General features: G+C 43.1%; 1 protein-coding gene across 1 annotated transcript in view; it reads right to left on the bottom strand.

Moving 5' to 3' along the window:
- ERLEC1 (endoplasmic reticulum lectin 1) overlaps nucleotides 1–17,179 on the bottom strand; it is a 25,903-nt gene extending 8,724 nt beyond the window's left edge. The window contains exons 1-8 of the mRNA XM_014518982.1: nucleotides 17,104–17,179; nucleotides 16,288–16,392; nucleotides 12,154–12,234; nucleotides 10,881–10,958; nucleotides 10,647–10,710; nucleotides 7,080–7,120; nucleotides 4,145–4,368; nucleotides 450–579 (exon numbers count right to left, since the gene is read on the bottom strand). Of these exons, the coding sequence (XP_014374468.1) occupies nucleotides 450–579; nucleotides 4,145–4,368; nucleotides 7,080–7,120; nucleotides 10,647–10,710; nucleotides 10,881–10,958; nucleotides 12,154–12,234; nucleotides 16,288–16,350 (681 nt within the window). The 5' untranslated portion in view covers nucleotides 16,351–16,392; nucleotides 17,104–17,179. The remainder of the gene's footprint in view (nucleotides 1–449; nucleotides 580–4,144; nucleotides 4,369–7,079; nucleotides 7,121–10,646; nucleotides 10,711–10,880; nucleotides 10,959–12,153; nucleotides 12,235–16,287; nucleotides 16,393–17,103) is intronic.
- Nucleotides 17,180–17,185: the final 6 nt, after the last annotated feature.

Here is a 17,185-nt window from a genome sequence, read left to right on the forward strand (position 1 = left end):
CTGAACTTTTAATATGCAGTTAATTAACATTAGAATAAATATCAAGTGAAGCAAGCAGTTGACAAATGCATAAGAACTGTCAGCCAATTATTTCCATCCTTTTAAGGTAAAACACTTGAATCTTCAGAATAGCTAAGGGACCAAAAAAAAAAAAAGGCAGAAAGGCAATGGAATTTCAGGGAAGCAACTCAAGAATGGCAGCTGGGAGAAAAGAGGGCTGCAATAAATTTCACAGACCAGTAGCCCAAACTTTGATGTAGAGATATTTTTCAAATAAAATTGCTGCTATTAATAATACCTGTTGGTTGTTTACACACCACTTAAAAAATAATCTTGTAAAGTGACTTAGGGAGGGAACTAGCTGCACTAAAGTTAAGGTTACATGTATTGTAAAATAGATAAAATATGGAAAATAGACACACTGCAGTTTAAAATGACAAGATTCCTACCTCCTTAACCCTTCTAAAAGGCATCTTCATCATTTCTTGCTGTTTCTCCAGCTGTTCCAGATTATGGGGTTTAAGTGGGGATCCTGGCAGTGACTGGCAAAATATGTCATTCACAGGGGAAGCCCTGAACCTGTCCAAATAAGTTATGGATACATCACTTGTATTCTTGTAAGTTGGTTAACACTGTACATAGATGTTATGCCAGCACACACATTCACTTCTGCATAGTAGTAAAAAAAGTAGCTAGTACGTATTAATTACTCCAGGGTTAAGCTTTGCATACAAGATATCAGATGAGCCTTTTTTTGGCAGTAACTATAAACACATTTTGACTGAATTGTAGGAGTGAGAAACTCACTGAGTTTAAACATAAAACTCTCCTGTACCATAAAAAATGTATTAAGAAATCTACCAAGCAGTTAACCTGAGTGAGACTGCATTCACTTTTCTCAAGTTACATACATAATGTTCCATGCAAAAAGGCAACTTTTATGGAACATTCACTATTAATGCAATTTTAAATTAAATTGCAAGCAAGCAATCAAAATCAGGAAGTATCAGAAGTTTAAGTTTAAACAATCTACCTTAATATTTTCACTTATACTAGGCACATGTTACAAGATTTGATCATATGCATAAACATTATTACCGTTAACAGTTAGGTCTTCTTGACTCTGTGCTATAAAAACACTTTCTCCAGCAATTTTCTAGGCTTATGGGTACTTTTGAAAGTCTCTCTCTTATGGGTGCTACAAAATCTCTGTTGCACAGTGGCCTGGGCACTGTATGTATGGAAGTATAACATTCCACTTTGCATTTAAGATTATTAATCAAGAAGTACTTTCAAATTAATAACTTTGTTCAAAAGGAAAATTCTGCACCAGAAGGCCAGAGTTTACTGGAATGTAGTTTTTGCAATTAAGTATTGTCAAACAATCACCATATGCACTTAGGTATTTTTCATTTTTCCTGATGTCAGTATAAGCATAAAAACAATGAATTAAAATATGCAGTACAGAACTGAGCATTCTTACTCCTTCAGATGAGTTGCACTACTAATCATTAAGATTGAATAAATGGGGAAGGAAAGGAATCATGCCTGAAGCCACTTTAAGGAGTAACTTGCCTACTGCTACAGGCAAAAACTTATATCAAACACTTGCTACCCTTAGCAGAGACTAAGCAGTAGGGGTGTGCAAAATGGGCTGTGTTCGATTTGGACTCCGCCTGAATCAGGGACAGTGATTTGATTTGTGAATTCGGATCACTGTCCCCGATTCAATTCAGCCAAATCCGAATCTGAAGATTTGATGCCGATTCAGCCAATCAGCGATTCAGCCAGCTTTAAATGTTTTTTCTACATACCATGAGGTACCAGGCGTGGCTTGTGAACGCTGTGATGCTGGGGCGGATGGAACATCCCACAGGAGTGGGGGGCGGGGGGGGCCCCCGCATGCTCAGCGGTGAACCCAGAAGTGGACTGGGAGTACTTCTGGTCCACTTCTGGGTCTGCTGCCGAGCACGCGGAGGGGCCCCCCATACACCCCTGCCCAGCTCAGCGATTGACCACAGGGGGGACCCTGGGTGCCCCTCCAGACCCAGGAGGCACCAGTTGCCAAGCCGGAGTGGGGTGCTCAGAGGCACCCCCAGCGTGCTCCCTGGTGGACCCGGAGCACTTCTGATCCACTTCTGGGTCTGCTGCTGAGCACGCTGGGGAGCCCCCCTGCGCTCCTGTGGGATGCTCCATCCACTCCACCATCACAGCATTCACGAGCCACCTGGTACCTTGAGGTATGCAGAAAAAACATTTAAAGCTGTGTCTCTATCTGAATCGCTGAATCTTTCTGAATCTCTCCGAATCGATTCAAAGGGTTCCAATTTGATTCAGAGAGATTAAAGGGTCTCCTCATTCAATTAGGATTTGGAGATTTGGCCACTGAATCGGACTGAATCTCTGCCGAATCGAATCAGGGACCAAAGCTTCGCACAGCCCTAGTAAGCAGTACTTCAGAGACACCACTTATGCCATGCTGCTAGCATGAATAAACTGGGAGAACAAGGGCCTTGTGCATTTATTTTAAACACACTATAAAATGATGAAAATATTCTCACTTGTGACTAAAAAAACCCTCTTGCTTATTGCAGTAAAATGTTTCTTCAAGGGAGGAAGGGGTCAGAAGGTGAGTGGATTTCAGGCAACAGCTGAAATTCTTTTCTTTTTATTAAAGTAAATAATTGTACAGCCTAGTTTGCTCTCTTTTGGGCAGTTTTTCTTCACCCATGTAATATTTAAAGGGTTTTTTTTTCTCTGCAGGGAGATAGGTGGGAACAGAGGACAGGCATTCACCCTGGCACAGAGTTTGGGGAAAAAAAGCAGAATTACAGCTGTAGAAATAGATACATGTGCTATCCCAGGAACTAAACTGGGACTGAGTGACAGTTCCATTTCACCCTTACTCCAAGTGGGGTTGGAGGAAGCAGTCTGCATTCAGATTTTACCCAACATAGATTATTTCTATATCAGGTCAGCTGTGGGGCTGGTGTACTGAGGTAGAGTCAAGTCTCCAACTCTCCTTGCCCATAATGTGCAGGCATCGGAGGCATCAGCCCTGTGGATGCTGCTCTCCTCATTGTCTCCCCAGTAAAAGCAGCTGATGGAATAGGAGGCTTTTTGTGGATTGTCTTTCCTCCCTTATACAGATGAACAAGACAATGCACAAATTTGGCTACTTAAAAAGAGCCACATTGTAAAGAACAGAATTTATATTAAGTATTCAATCTTATTTCTGGTATTTTCTGACTGAAAGAATTTCTTAGCCTTACCATTGAGCTTCCTTAACTAATGTTGGCAAAATTGATATTAAAAACATTTGATGATTCATTGTTTGGTAGCTTGCAACTTTCCTGACCTTAGGTTATCCTGCTCAACAGCCAGTGAAAGTACCAATTAACTGGGTTGCTACGTGTATGCTGGAATACATTTTCACCTATGGCTAAGTTTGTTTAGAGATGGGACTAGCACATCCAATGTTGCTGGGCAAAAAAAGACAGACTTTAAATCTTTAAATTCCCTCATTTCTACCTTAATTATGTGAGCTAGAGTGTTATTTTTGTTAGAATAGAACACTGAATAGTTCAGTGGTATGAACTGACTTTACTTACTCTTCAAGAAAAATCTGAAATAGACATTTAGAGAAAGACCAAGTCTGGAAAGCTTTTACTACAAAGGAAGTTAAAAGTAACTGAAGAGGCCTGGTGTGTTTAAAATAAAAGATGGAGTTCATTCAACTTCGCAAACATTTGTGAAATGAATGCTGGAAGTTTTTAGTGCCTCTAACCGATTATTTTTTTTAATATCTAGGTTGATAGCAATTATTATCTCTACTTACATGCATCTCAGAAGGTGGAAAGGTAAATTAAAATGTCATTTTAAAAAATAAAAATATTACGTCTTTTTCTACCTTTCTGTATATTAAATTTGTAGGGGAAGCAAAATCCTGAAATAAGTCTCCACTAGTAGCATTAAGTAAATGTTGCACTGATATTCATAGATTGTTTTTCAAAAGATAATATATGATCCTTACTGACAAGGAACCTAAGACCCATGGGTCTCATACAGGCAAATGAAAATGGACTACAAATTTGGTCCCATGTGTAAAAGAACCATTATATCAGCTGAAATTTGGGCACCATACCTATATTTAGGATGACTGCATAACAGAGGAGTCAATATGACCACTTCATATTCACAGGTAGTAACTTCTGCTACTGAAAGGATCTCATGTTTAGCTTCTGGATGACAGACATACATCACTGTACTTGATCTGGGCAGGTTTTGTCTCAAACTACAAGGTGTACCATTTCCCATTTCTACTGGATAGTATGGAGTCATTTGACCCTCTATGTTTTTTGAAGGAATCTAGAGAAAAGAGATCAAGAGATAATTAGAAACTGCAACAGAGCTGTTTCATCTTTTTCAAAACATCACTGGACTGTGAAGTCTATCACATTACAAATTTCCTTTTATTGATTCTTTTTCTATTCACAAGTAGTAGGATGGAGTTGTCAGTGGGTGAAGACTTCTTTTACACAGGTAGAAGAATCATGAATATTCAACAAAGTTAAAGCAATGGCTAAGTAGTACTAGTAGGGTAACACCCAAGAATAGATTTAAGAGCTATTATAGGGGACTGAAGATTAGGAAAGTTAAATGGGAACAGATTAAAATACACAAATATTCTAAGGATGCAAAATTCCCCCCTCTCTCCTTTCTTGTCTGGCCTATTAAGGGACTTATGTGACGTGTCTAAATACACTTTTGGATGCTTTTTAAATAACGCAAGCACAGAATCAGTTGTGTGGGTGTGAGGGCACATCTGCCCATGTCAGCCAATCTGTAAAAATGATTAAAGACTTTAAAGACAAATAGCAAAATTTTACTTTATAAACTTTTAAACCTTGGCTTAAAAACAAGTCAAAATTCTGAATTCCTCTCCTTTATTTAAATAATACCCTTTTAAGGTTTGTAAATTAAATCCTTACCAATTTTATATTTATTTTGTTGGCAAAATTTGTAATCTGCCACTGTTTCTAGTCCAGTAACTATTTTTTTAAAAACTATGGATTACATTTTTTTTGTAAGCAAGTTAAGTGACCATTACAAATGTACTGTTCTGCAGGTATAGAAGTGAGCATTGACCCATGAAGGTTAGATCCACAGAAGGATTTAGGCACCTAAATCAAAAATCCAAATCCTCAAATGCCCCTGTTAAGTTGCCAGCTGGAACCTATATTAAAGTTCTTTAGGCACCTGAATTAAGCTTCTGAAGACACTGGGCATGTCTACACGAGATGCTGACTGTGCTGTAGCTTGTTACTATTGAGCAGTAGCATTGCATTGCAGTAAGCATGACATGACACTGCTGCACAGCAGTAACGAGCTACTGCACAGTCAATGTCACGAAAAAGCCATTTGGCGACGTTACTGCACAGTAACTCCAATTGTTGCGCAGTTAACATCTCGTGTAGACGTAGCCACTGAGGAGTGCTTCAGTCCTGACAGTGCTTTGCAGTACAGCACCTCTTGCATGCCAGAGCCCTGCTGGCATCCCCAGGCTAGGCATTCTTTGTCCTCAGGTATGCAGTTTGGTTAGTATTTTCAGAGCAGCAGCTTCAGCCTTTCATCCAATAGCTCACTGGGTAGGCACTCATACAGGACATGAAAGATGTAGACTAGGCTCATTTTCTCCTCAGCCTGAGGGATTCAAATGGAAAGCCACCTCAAAAGAGTGCCTTAGTAACTGAGCTACAAGCTAAGGTAGGGTAGAGGTGCTCTATTTTCTACAAAAGATGTTCCTCTGTGCATGGAATAATGAAATAGTCATTGGGCATGACTATAGTGTAAGGGGGCAGGACACTGACTGGGAGCAGAGAAGACTTAGGTTCTAGTCCCTGCCCCACTGAATACTTGAATATTCAGGGAGAGGAGGAAACTGAATCCACATCCTGGACAAGTGCTCTAACCCCTGTGCTACTGGCTACAGTGGACACTACAACATTTCCCCAACAGCTTTCACTTGACAGGACTGCTCACTCCTCAGTGCTTGAAAGAAAAGACATATATATGCAGCTAACTACATCTGACCTTCAGGCTCAGATCTGTGAATCCCAAGTGGAGAGAGTTTTCTGCCTGCATCTGGACATAAGGTAGCTAAGCAGGATATAATACACAAATTCTGACTTCATCTGCTTCTGTGGCTACATCTGAAATGAATGTTTCCCAAGAAGTATTCATCAAATATGCTCTAATTTACAAAATAAGGTATAGCAAGGGAAAAGCATGTCCATACAGAGTATGAGTCTACAAATTAAAATAAGGCATGACTTGGATGTCTGACCACAGGCCAATTCTGCTCTGGCTAACCCCCAAACCTAATATGCTTCAGGCATTTATCTTGTTCCGTTTTAAAACTAGGTAATATTACATTGAGTTTTAAGGCCTAAATTTCTTCTCCAAAAGGAAAGGCTTCCAGTGAAGAGAAAGACAAAGGAGTGCTATTGACAGAAGGGTCTATCAAGGTTGGTGGATCTGTGTCAAGGATTTAGCAGGGGATACCAGGCTCCCTCTTCCCCTAGGGCACCTAGCTCTTACCTTTCTGTAGCCAAGCCCAAGCAACCTTTGTTAATGAATAGATGGATGAATTCGTGGTAGAAGAATTTCTGGACAAGCACAGAAACAAGTGTTGCCAGGCCAGAACATGACTGCATGTGTCTCTATAGGGAAAAGTTAATAGGTTTTTATATATCATGGTATATTTAAGTTGTGTAGCGATATTAAGGGTGTTGTACAACTAAATATTTTACCAAGACTGAATGATTTATTTATAAAAATTTGGCATGACCTTATCCTTAATGTCCAGTAGCTTGTGACTAAAAAAACCCCAAAACAGTAGATGGAGAAGAACAAGTAGCCTTCTTTAATACTGGACCAACAATCAAAATGGGGGAAAAAAACCCTACTCCAAGGAATTTAATTTTCCACATACATGTTGGTTAGTGACCTGAGCATGTAATCTCATCTAGGTTTAAATTGCTTCCATGGCAGAATTTAAAGTAATGTTTTTCACTTGCCTCTTTTGTACTTTCTTTTGTATTTTCATTTTCTTCTTGATCTAGGGAATAATTAAGAATGAGTTAAGTGTAAAGTTCTTTTCAAAACTCAGTTAAAGTTTTACCCTACATGCACCATTCTAAGCTAAATACTTTGTTTTGCGTACGATATAGCGCTTTGCATACAGTAGGGTATGCCATTTATTTTCACCAGCTTGTAAGAGCAAGAGAGGAGAAAATTCACTTTTAAAATAATAAACTGAAGGAGGCAAAGAGAGTGGGGTGCGGCTGAAGCGAAGAGGAGAAGCTATTTATGTTTAACAACTGATGAGTTTAAAAGGCTGCATACCAGTAGCTCCTGCTTCTCCCTAGACTGAGGGAGTACAAGAAGTGTACTGTGCATTAGTGATCATCACTGAAGAAAGTCTGTAGAGGGGCATTAAGAATTAGCATATGTTACAGTAACTCTTAAGAGTGCTCTGATATGTGGCAGGACCACAAGAGAGACATTACCCTTGTTGTGTAATTAATGTGAGTTTCATATTTTAACTCATAACCTGTCAGACATTCAAGAAATGTATCCTGCAATAAACATGGTGAACTTGCCTCAAAGAAGTTACTTATTGGATGTGGAACTTCTTTGCGGAACTCAAGTATCCTACATTAATTTTAACACCTGGTACATTACTTAGACCTCCCACTATCCTGCAGTGCTCTGCTCTGTCTTCCACCTCCAAGAGTAAGGGAGGTAGGGAGAGCATCTGGCTTGCTGTTAACCTGCCCAATGGTGAACTGTCAGGGAGTTTTCCATGCAGCCTTGTCCCAACTGCTTCCAAGCAGCAAAGAAGATGCTGCTGCTGCTTCTGTCACAGTGACTCACCAGGGACAACCCCTCTACCCAATACCCCCTGCCAGCACTTGCAGCTTGTGGGTATCTTGCAAGTAGCCCTAGTCCCAGGCTGCCTGCCTACCCTTTAAACTACCCAGGTTGTCAGCACACCCTTTAAAGTCCTGGGGGCAGGGAGAGCCAAGGAGCAGCCCTTTGTTGTGGCCTGGTTGGAAAGTGTGTCTTTGCTGTACTCCAGCCACAGGAAAAGGAGGGGGTTATCATATAGCCATTTGTAAGACTTCACTTTCTACAAAATTTGTAGCACTGTAAGATCACATTCTCAAGTTAGGAGGTACTTAAATTCCATGTACAGAATCCAAGAAAGGTTAGGTACCTCAGAATGGGATTCAAAATAATAAGCACCCGAAGAGAATAAGCCTTATCTAGCTAAAGGAGGTGCCAGAGAGGGTTATGTCTGAAATCTTGCCTTTTGCACTTTTAGATGACTTCTTGTAGGCCTGAGTTAGGCAACAGTGTGAGATTGGGATTCACAACACAAACCACCCTTGGATTTAAGTGCCAAAGTCATGCCTTTAGGGCAGCAGCTGGCATCCTTTTTTCGGGCAGCAGGCCAGAATGACCCAGTGTAGAGCAGGGGTGGACAATTATCTGGGCTTAAAGATCACTTAAGCAGTTTTGGTGAGCTGTTGCAGGCTGGGGTGAGGGGTAGGAGTGCTGACCCAACCTGGCATGCTGGGGAAGGGGCGGCATTTGATCCTATCTGGCCCTGGGCCCATCTGCCCTGCACCCACCGCTGGAGGTCCTGGGTGGGTAAGGTCTCCATGGAGACTGGCTGGGAACCCTATGGACAGGGTGCACTCAGCTGAGTGGATGAGATGGGGCCACAGGTGGGTGGGAGCAGCATCAGAAAGTGGGGCAGGTGGGTGGGGCCATGATTGCTGGCTGTGAACAGTGTGGACCTGGGGCTCAGGGCCAAGCTACCATCCATTCCCTGCATGTCCCCACGATGGGTGTCAGTTCCACAGGCAGGGACTGCCACTCCCCACTGCCCTGTGGCCCCATGCCATCTGCCTAGCTGAGTGCCCCCTGCCTCCAGGGGTTCCAGCCAGTCTCCATGGAGACCCTGCCTGCTCCATCTGGTGCTTCCAGCAATGGGTGTGAGGCAAAGGGGCAGCAGTGCCTGGACAATGGGGCTGGGTCTGCAAGCAATATAGGCAGCAGAAGGAGCCACTGCCATGGAGGCTCCTGAGCTGAGTCCAGCTGCTGCGCTGCCCCCACTGTCCTGCGTGCCCTGGGGTGGCAGAATCAGCTGCACATGCCATGGCCTAGGATGCCCCCCCATGCCTGGGTCATGTGCGTCTGAGGGACCCGCCATAGGCCACAGAATCCCTTGGCACCCTGGATCCGGTCCACAGGCCATATTTTGCTTCCCTCCCCACCCCGCAGTGTTAGAAACGGGAGGTAGGTACTAGGACCCAGTTGTCTCTGCTGGCACTTCTCCCCACAGTGGCAAGGGGAAAGTACTGCCGCTGATCCCCCACACTGTCAAATGCTGCCAAAGTCTCATTTCCATGGGCTGGATCATGGACTAAACACTGACTCACCATTCTTCAGCTCTTTTTCAAGAAAGGAAAGACATGATGGTTTTGGTACACATGCCTTTCACAAAACAGCTGGCAGTGCAGTTGCCCAGGACATGGCAAACTGGAGTTCTAGGCCTTCCTCAAGCCTGAGAGATTCACATCCACAACTCCCACTTGCTAGGGGAGCCAGAGCAAGGGCTCTTTCTCTACTGCTATCTTTGAATCGATACCAGAATATAACAAAGAATTCATGATTAACAGGTAAGAGAGAAAAGGAGCGCAACTGGAGCCAACGATTACAGCCTGGTGGTTATGACACTTTCCAGGGAGACGTAGATTGAACCCCCTCCCACCTGAGATGAGAGGAAGAGAGGGTAAAAGAATTGAGGTCTTCTATATTTGGAGCAAGTGCTTTACTACCTAGGATATTATGTAATAAAGAGAAAACCTCTTTTTCTAGCCATGGTTTTCACTGAAAGTGACTGTGGCTGTTATTCTTTGTGCTGAGTTCAATGCAGCCAGTAAATTAGATGCATTCAGAGCATACGTGCTGGATCAAGCTCTTCAATAGATTGTAGTGCAGGGATACCCAAGTGTGGTTCTCAGACATGCTTAGGTGTCAGACGGGAACTGAGATGCTCAGATATGCCAAAACAATGGCCGTTTTGGGCAGTTGCAGAAGCAGCATTCAAAGAATCTGGAATACTTTACTGCTGAAAACTTAGGTTGCCAAATGGCTGGGCAGGAATTTTGTGGATGACAGTCTGGGATGTAGGCCCCTACGTGGTTTTGTTAATGTGGTACAAAAATTTTTAAGGCCTTCCAGAGCAATGCAAGGTTTACCATTGTTGACTCTGCTTTACCATTGTGTACCAGTGTCCACAATCTGATATGTAATGTCCTAACACAAGGAAGTCTCTGCCCTATACTGCTTATGGTCTGACAGACAAATAACTAAAGATGCAGAAAGATCAACATACACTCTATTCTCCAGACTGTATATACATTCTCTCTCTAATGCCCCTCTACTAGAGAGAATTAATTGGCTACTTTCATGTTTCCACACAAAATTTCTAGCACGCTCCTGTGGTAACAACAAAACAATGCCAAAAAATATAAAATGAAACAAAGAGAGCAAAAAATAAACAGACAAACCTGGGTCTGCTAAGGGATTCTTTATCATCATGTTTCCAAGGAAGTATTCTTGGATGTTTATTTTCTACAATCAAAATACATAGTTATGTAATGTATTGCAGGTAAAATGCTCTCAGAATATTTGAGAAAAGTTATGTTCATTCCTGTAAGACTTTATTTGCTGTGGCATCAGAAACCAAGCGTCAGCTTTAAGGCCTACTCCCATTTGGTACTCAAAAGCTTTGAGAAACATACCTGGCCAGTTTCTTTCTCCTCATGATATTGACGAATGTGTTTACCATGACAAACTTCGTATGTCCAGTAAGATTCAATCTAAAAAGAGATTTACATTCTAGTTAATGACAGTCACAATTTTTAACAAATGTAAGGCTTCACTTTGGATTTTGCTGCTCAGCTTTCAGTCTGGGTCACATGAAGACAGAAACCTGAATTAACACAAATTGCAATCCTCTCATGATTCTAAAGATATTGACCATTTTCCCTGTGTATCTAATAGGTAAAATTACACTGGCTTTAGGCTGATATTGTAGGCCAAGATTTATTTTAGGTGAATCATATTAGAGCCAAATAATTCTTCAGGGAAGAGTCTGATCATAGGGTTATAGGACAGATCAGCTATGGTTACTGTTCCAGACAGTAGCTTGATCTACTAGTTGAGGTGACCTGCCCCTCTCTGTTGACATGAAGCATTGGCAGTGCATAGTGGGGGCACATTCCCCCCCCCCACATTATTGGCCCTCACTGGTGAGGGAGTGTGGGGCGACAGCTGGTGCCCTCCTTGAGATTGTGGGGGCGCTGAGAGAAGCGCCAGCGGCACTTCCAGCACTGCCCCCTCCCTGGTCAGTGATTGGCTGCTGAGGGACCCCCCCTTGCCTCACCCCCAGTTGGCGGTCGACCGCTGGTGCCCCCCTAGTATCAGGAGGCACTAGTCACCCATGGCATGGACGTTATATTAGGACTACCAGATCAGCGTAATTTTGGATTCACTGTCCCTGGTCCTCTGTGCCACCTTATTTGGAGCTAGTATATAGTTCACTCCCAAAATATCAAAGGCCAGTTAAAAAAAAAAAAAAAGAGAGAAAAAACCCAACGTATATAAAAAGAGTAATAATGTACTGGGAAATGACGTTACACATGATAAGCAAGCAATTCTAGGGTATCTATAAGAACATCTATTTTGGTCTTGCAATAAATATATCCACAGCATATCTTTTAACCACCAGCTATTACATATTTTGGCTCGAATGCTGGACCCATTTACAAATTGCTACCGTAACCACACAAACTACTCAAATTCTCAGAGACCTATTTAGAACAACCTTTTTCAACAATAACAATTTAAATATTAAATCCAGTAAAGATTTGGAGAATATATTTCTAATTAAATTACCAGTTGGAATCTTAGGTACACATTTATTCATAGTTTTTTTTACAGTAAACATTAACAGGGGGTGGGATATAGGCATTTGCTAACTTGCATACTGAAGAACCAAAACAGGAAACATACTCTATACGAACAGCTACTTTGTTTAAAGAGAGGCTCCAACAGTTCTCTTGGACTAGGACCTTTGTAATCCTTCTCTTCTTCCTAGAAGAAATAAAATTATTCCACTTTTAGTTATTTAGTATACATTATTCAGTACACACACACACACACGTATATATAAAATTAAATGTACAATGGTCAGATTATATTTATCTGAATAAGGAAAAAAGTTGATTTGTAAGGATATAAGGCAGTAACCAATCATGGTCCCCAAGAACTTGCCTAATTAAAATTTGTAAGTATTTTTAATTGGGATGGGACAATGATTATAAGTCAAAAACAAACTAGACAAAATAGATGTATTCAGGGATTATGCAAATAAAAAACAATACATAAATTGGCTTACTTTTTGTGTTTTAACTTAGAAGTGGCAGCTGCAAACTAGATGAGACAATACGAGGCAAAAAGCATTCAAGCTGAGGAGAACATAATTTCTATGGTATGAATAACTTCTATAACCTGTTTCATTAATTCTTTCTTTATGGCATGTGTATATAGTAGAAAGTGTTTGTGACCACATTTTAACAGGACAAAGAAGTTTGAAGTTATAATTCAGAAGATGTAGGAGTGAAAAAATCTATGAAAACTGATTTCTTTACACAGTATTCTAATATTATAAAAGCCTAAGTCTGTCCGTCTGTCTGTCCATAACACTTAATTCGCGCTCTGATTGGCTGACAAACAGCCAATCAGAGCGCGAAGAAGCATTCTGACAGAGGGCAGCCCGCTGCCATGATAGTGGGGACACAGCACAGCTGGCCTTACCTCCACTACCCTGCTCCATGGAGGTGGTGGCAACAGAGTGGACGGAAGTGGAGGCAAGGCCAGCAGGGCTTGCCCCCCCCCTGCCACCCTGCAGGTAACACCGGGGGGAGTTGGGCCTGTGCCCAACGTAGGGGGAGGGGAGGGGAGCGGGCCCAACACAGGGAGAGGGGGAGAGGACTGGGCCCCAAGCAGTAGGGAAGGGGGAGCGGACCTGGAGGGGGGGCAGGGGGCGGCTCCATCCCTGCCCGCTCCCACCCGTCATTCTTGATGGGCAGTTGGCTAGTACACCATAAATACCTCCCCAGTGCTAGGGTAGAGAGATCCATTATGTTGTTCTTTAGAATTAATATATTAGTAAGTTAACTGATTCTTTCTTAATTTGGATACTGTTGTGCAGAGATATGAGGTAAACAAGAGACAACTGCAACCACCCTCACTCTGTTGATAATTCAAAGATCATTGACAATTAAGGCAGTACATTAATGAGCTCTAGGACTGTGTGTCTCCAGCCTATTCTGTGCTTACTAACCATACCCAACCTGCTCTAATGGCCTGGTGATCTCACTGTGCCCACACATGGGTTTCTGGAATAGCTGGGGCCGGGTCCTCATTCTCTCTCCCTCAGCCTCTACCTGGCTTGCCTTTCCTATTTTAGCATTGTCTTGCTTTTTTTTTTTTTTTTTATTGTTGTTCTTTCAAATTTTGCTGGGTTTCTTTATAGATGGGAAGGCCACCAGCTACCTAGGTTCAAGCCCTAGGGCTGGATTGCACCGTTTTTTAAGTGAGCCAACAGCTACAGAAGTGAGGTAACTTGGTGACAAATGAACATGTGATCTAGTACACATGAGCTGTTCCCACAAGCAGCCTTGCTTCAATGGGAGCTGCAGAAGATATAAAATTTCATAGCTCACTAGCCTTGGCTGCTGCTTCTCCTCTACATCTCCCCCATCGGCTTACTCTGTTACCAGAACCTCCCCCACAAAGGAACTCTAAGCTAGCCATTCCACTACCACTAACATAAAAGTCTGTTTCCAAAGCTACACACATCCTCTCTCTGGAAGAAAATGCATTTTCCTCTACTTATTTGTTATTCAGAACATCCTCAGAATGCTTCATTCCTGACAAATCATTCCACTCTGTTCAGGAAAAACCCAGTACTGGAAAAGCAATGAAATAAAATCAAACTGTAGAGCAATAGTCAAGAATTAGTGTTAAAAGGAGAATGACCTCCCTATCTTCGTCTTAGGTTATGCAAAGTTCTACCTTGCCTCCAAATCCCCCACCCTTGGCAACTTCCCCCACCCCTTCCTATTTCAATTTACTAATTAAATCGAATGTTTTTAGTTACTACAGCAAGACAGAGGTTATGCTGGTGGGTACAGCAAAACTCTTATGGCACTTTTACATGCTCCAGGGGGGTGGGGGTGTGTGCTTTAATTGGAGTGGCTCTAAAACACTGCCATGTCTCGTGTATCAGTGTCCCCATGCTTAAAAATGGCAGTGGGAGTGCTTGAACTAAAGCTTTAGTTAAAAATGGCGGTGGGGGTACTTGAAGTGTGGGGACGCTGATACACGAGATGCAACAGGCTGCTGGAGCGCCATGCTCCAATGCACTTGATTGAGTCTGCTCTGATGCCCTGGAAATCCAGCACATCAGAGCAGCCTCTGTGCTTGTGTATAGGTGCCCTTAGATTGTATGATGCAGATTCAAATGTTGAAAGTATATACCCACAATCAGTCAATTCAGCCAGTAGTTAAAGCATGTTTCTGAACCTAACTGCCTCCAAAATCTTCTGAACAGCTAGTCACTGACATTGTTATAATCTCTGAATACCAAAGACCACTCTATTCCATCTTGGCAGACAAGGACCTGACCTTAATTATATATTCTTATCTCCCAACCGGAGTACAGTGCTGCATACCTACATAAGAAGCCATCAGTCCTCTGCGAACTCCAACTAGTGCAGAAAACTACAGTGAATTTTTCCAGCTCCTGCAAACACACCAAATCTGTCCTCCCCACCAAACTGACTTCTTACACAATACAAACTCAAATTCAAGGTCTCAACCTTCACCTTCAAGACACTCAATACTCTGGAGTCCAGAATATCTATGACATTGGATGGCCAACCTGCAGCACAGGTGCCACAACTGGCATGGGCAGCTTCCGTGTATGTGTCATGTGGCAGACTGGGGACGGGACAAGCAGCACAGTGGCAGAACCGGCAGGAAGCAGAAAGTGAAGCAGAAGATCAGATGAGGAAACGGGATCAAAATGGCATGCAGGGAGGATGTGGGGCAAATCTGTGACATGCTAGCCAAAACAGTTGGCCCCCACTGATCTATGACATCACTTGAAATCTCAGGATGAAGATCATGGCCAACAGCTCTGTTCCACAAGGAGAAGCATGGTGGGAAAGCTCACCTCTGCAGGAAAGAACATTTTTGTCAAGAGCTGTCTTTGATCATGAAACTAACTCTCACAAGAACCAGAACATCACGTACTTCATTAATTTCCACTACAACTACAAGATGTACTTTCCAACAGGCCATCTACTAGAAACACAACAGCATGTTCATTTACAAACCCGCACCCTGCACTGCATGCTCAGTTCTCTCCCTACAGAGGGGAACAGAGAAAGAACAAAGCTCATGTGACAGCCATAACTTGCATCACTTAATGCCCTGCTCGCAGGCACACAGAAACCAGGGTGATAAGCAGGGTGCGGTCCTACAGAGAACTGTCGTTCATGACCACTGTGTTCATAGAATATGAACGATGCTGACAGTTTGCTTGAGAAGTTGGCCACTCATTTCTTTTAAAGGAATTTTTATGTCCTGCAGACACAGCTTGTAACAGCAGCAAACCCACCAGAAGCCTGGAATGACTCTTTTGGCCCAGGCAGGATCTCAGCACTGGTTCTATAAGGCTGCTTGGTTGCGTGCTATCTATGCTGCACGCAGCCCATTACACCAAGGCCTAAGCGCGACGCACCCTGCCCAGGGAGCCTGGCCCAAAGAGAAAGGAGCTGCTCTCTGTTTGACAGGAGTGTCATGAACAGGCTGCAGATGCAGCACTGGCCATTCCTGTGATGGGTCTTAAATTTCACACCTCCCTACCCACTGGGGTGGGAAAAGCCTCACTAGTAGGGATCAAGGTGTCAGACCCCTTCCCTTGGTCCCGTCCCTTCCCTTTTCTGCCTGCCCTCCCGCCCCAATGTTATCTGACCCCAGCAGTCTTTCTTGCCCAAGCGCGTGGGTCCTGGACCCAATGATCTGTAAGGTCCCTTCCAACCCCTAACAACTATGAAACGGACCCAGGAAGCTCACCTCATCCCCACTGGCTATCAATGGGAGCAGGCACTTGTACTTCTCCTTATCCACCGTTGTCATGATGACGTAGTTGTCCTCTTTGTAGAGCACGCCGGCAGTGGGCTGAAACGGCACAACCCAGGGGTCAGGCAGCCCCTCGCAGGGAACAGCCGTGCCCAGGGGAGCCGCTTTCCAGCCCCGGGCTCAGCCCAACACAGGAGCTTCAAATGGACCAGCGCTGCCAGGTTTTAAATATGAAATTATCGTATTGGAAGCTCAAAATGATTTGCTGAAAAACTATTGTGCAATAAGTCTGAAAAAATATGCAATAAGTCTTCTTATTTACTTTGTATTGCTCACTAAGTAGCAAGGGAGCGAGAACTGGGTCAAAGTTGAAACATATCGTTATTTTGAGGCCAGCCGTCATAAGGAAATGCCGAGAGCAAGCCCAAAAGTCAGTTAAGACTCTCTGTGACTTGGGTTTTGCATGTACTGCATCAATTAACTGCCTCAAAAATGAGTGCATCTTGAACACTTCTATAGTTACTGATTGCACAAGGCTGGAAACGATGACAGAAATATGATCGTGACCTGCAGTATTACCAACCCTCAGGATTTTGGGCATTGTTCTTAAAGTCTATGCTTTGGCCACATGAAAAAAAACCTCTCTTTCTCTTGTCTAGAGTTATAAATATAAATCTAGATAAAAGTAAGAGAGATGCTTGTTCACATGCCCAAAGCGTAGACTGTTAAGAACAACACCCAAAATCATGAGTTGGCCACACTACGCCTGGCAAGATTGAAAGCGACCCGCTCCCAACCCCCGGCACTGACCAGGCTGAATTCGGTGCCAGGCCAGTTCACCCTGAAGGGGACGTCGTCGCTGAGCTGCGACAGCGCTCGGCTGCCGGCCCCC

This window comes from Alligator sinensis, unplaced genomic scaffold (genome assembly GCF_000455745.1).
Source record: "Alligator sinensis unplaced genomic scaffold, ASM45574v1 scaffold432_1, whole genome shotgun sequence".
Classification (NCBI taxonomy): domain Eukaryota; kingdom Metazoa; phylum Chordata; order Crocodylia; family Alligatoridae; genus Alligator; species Alligator sinensis.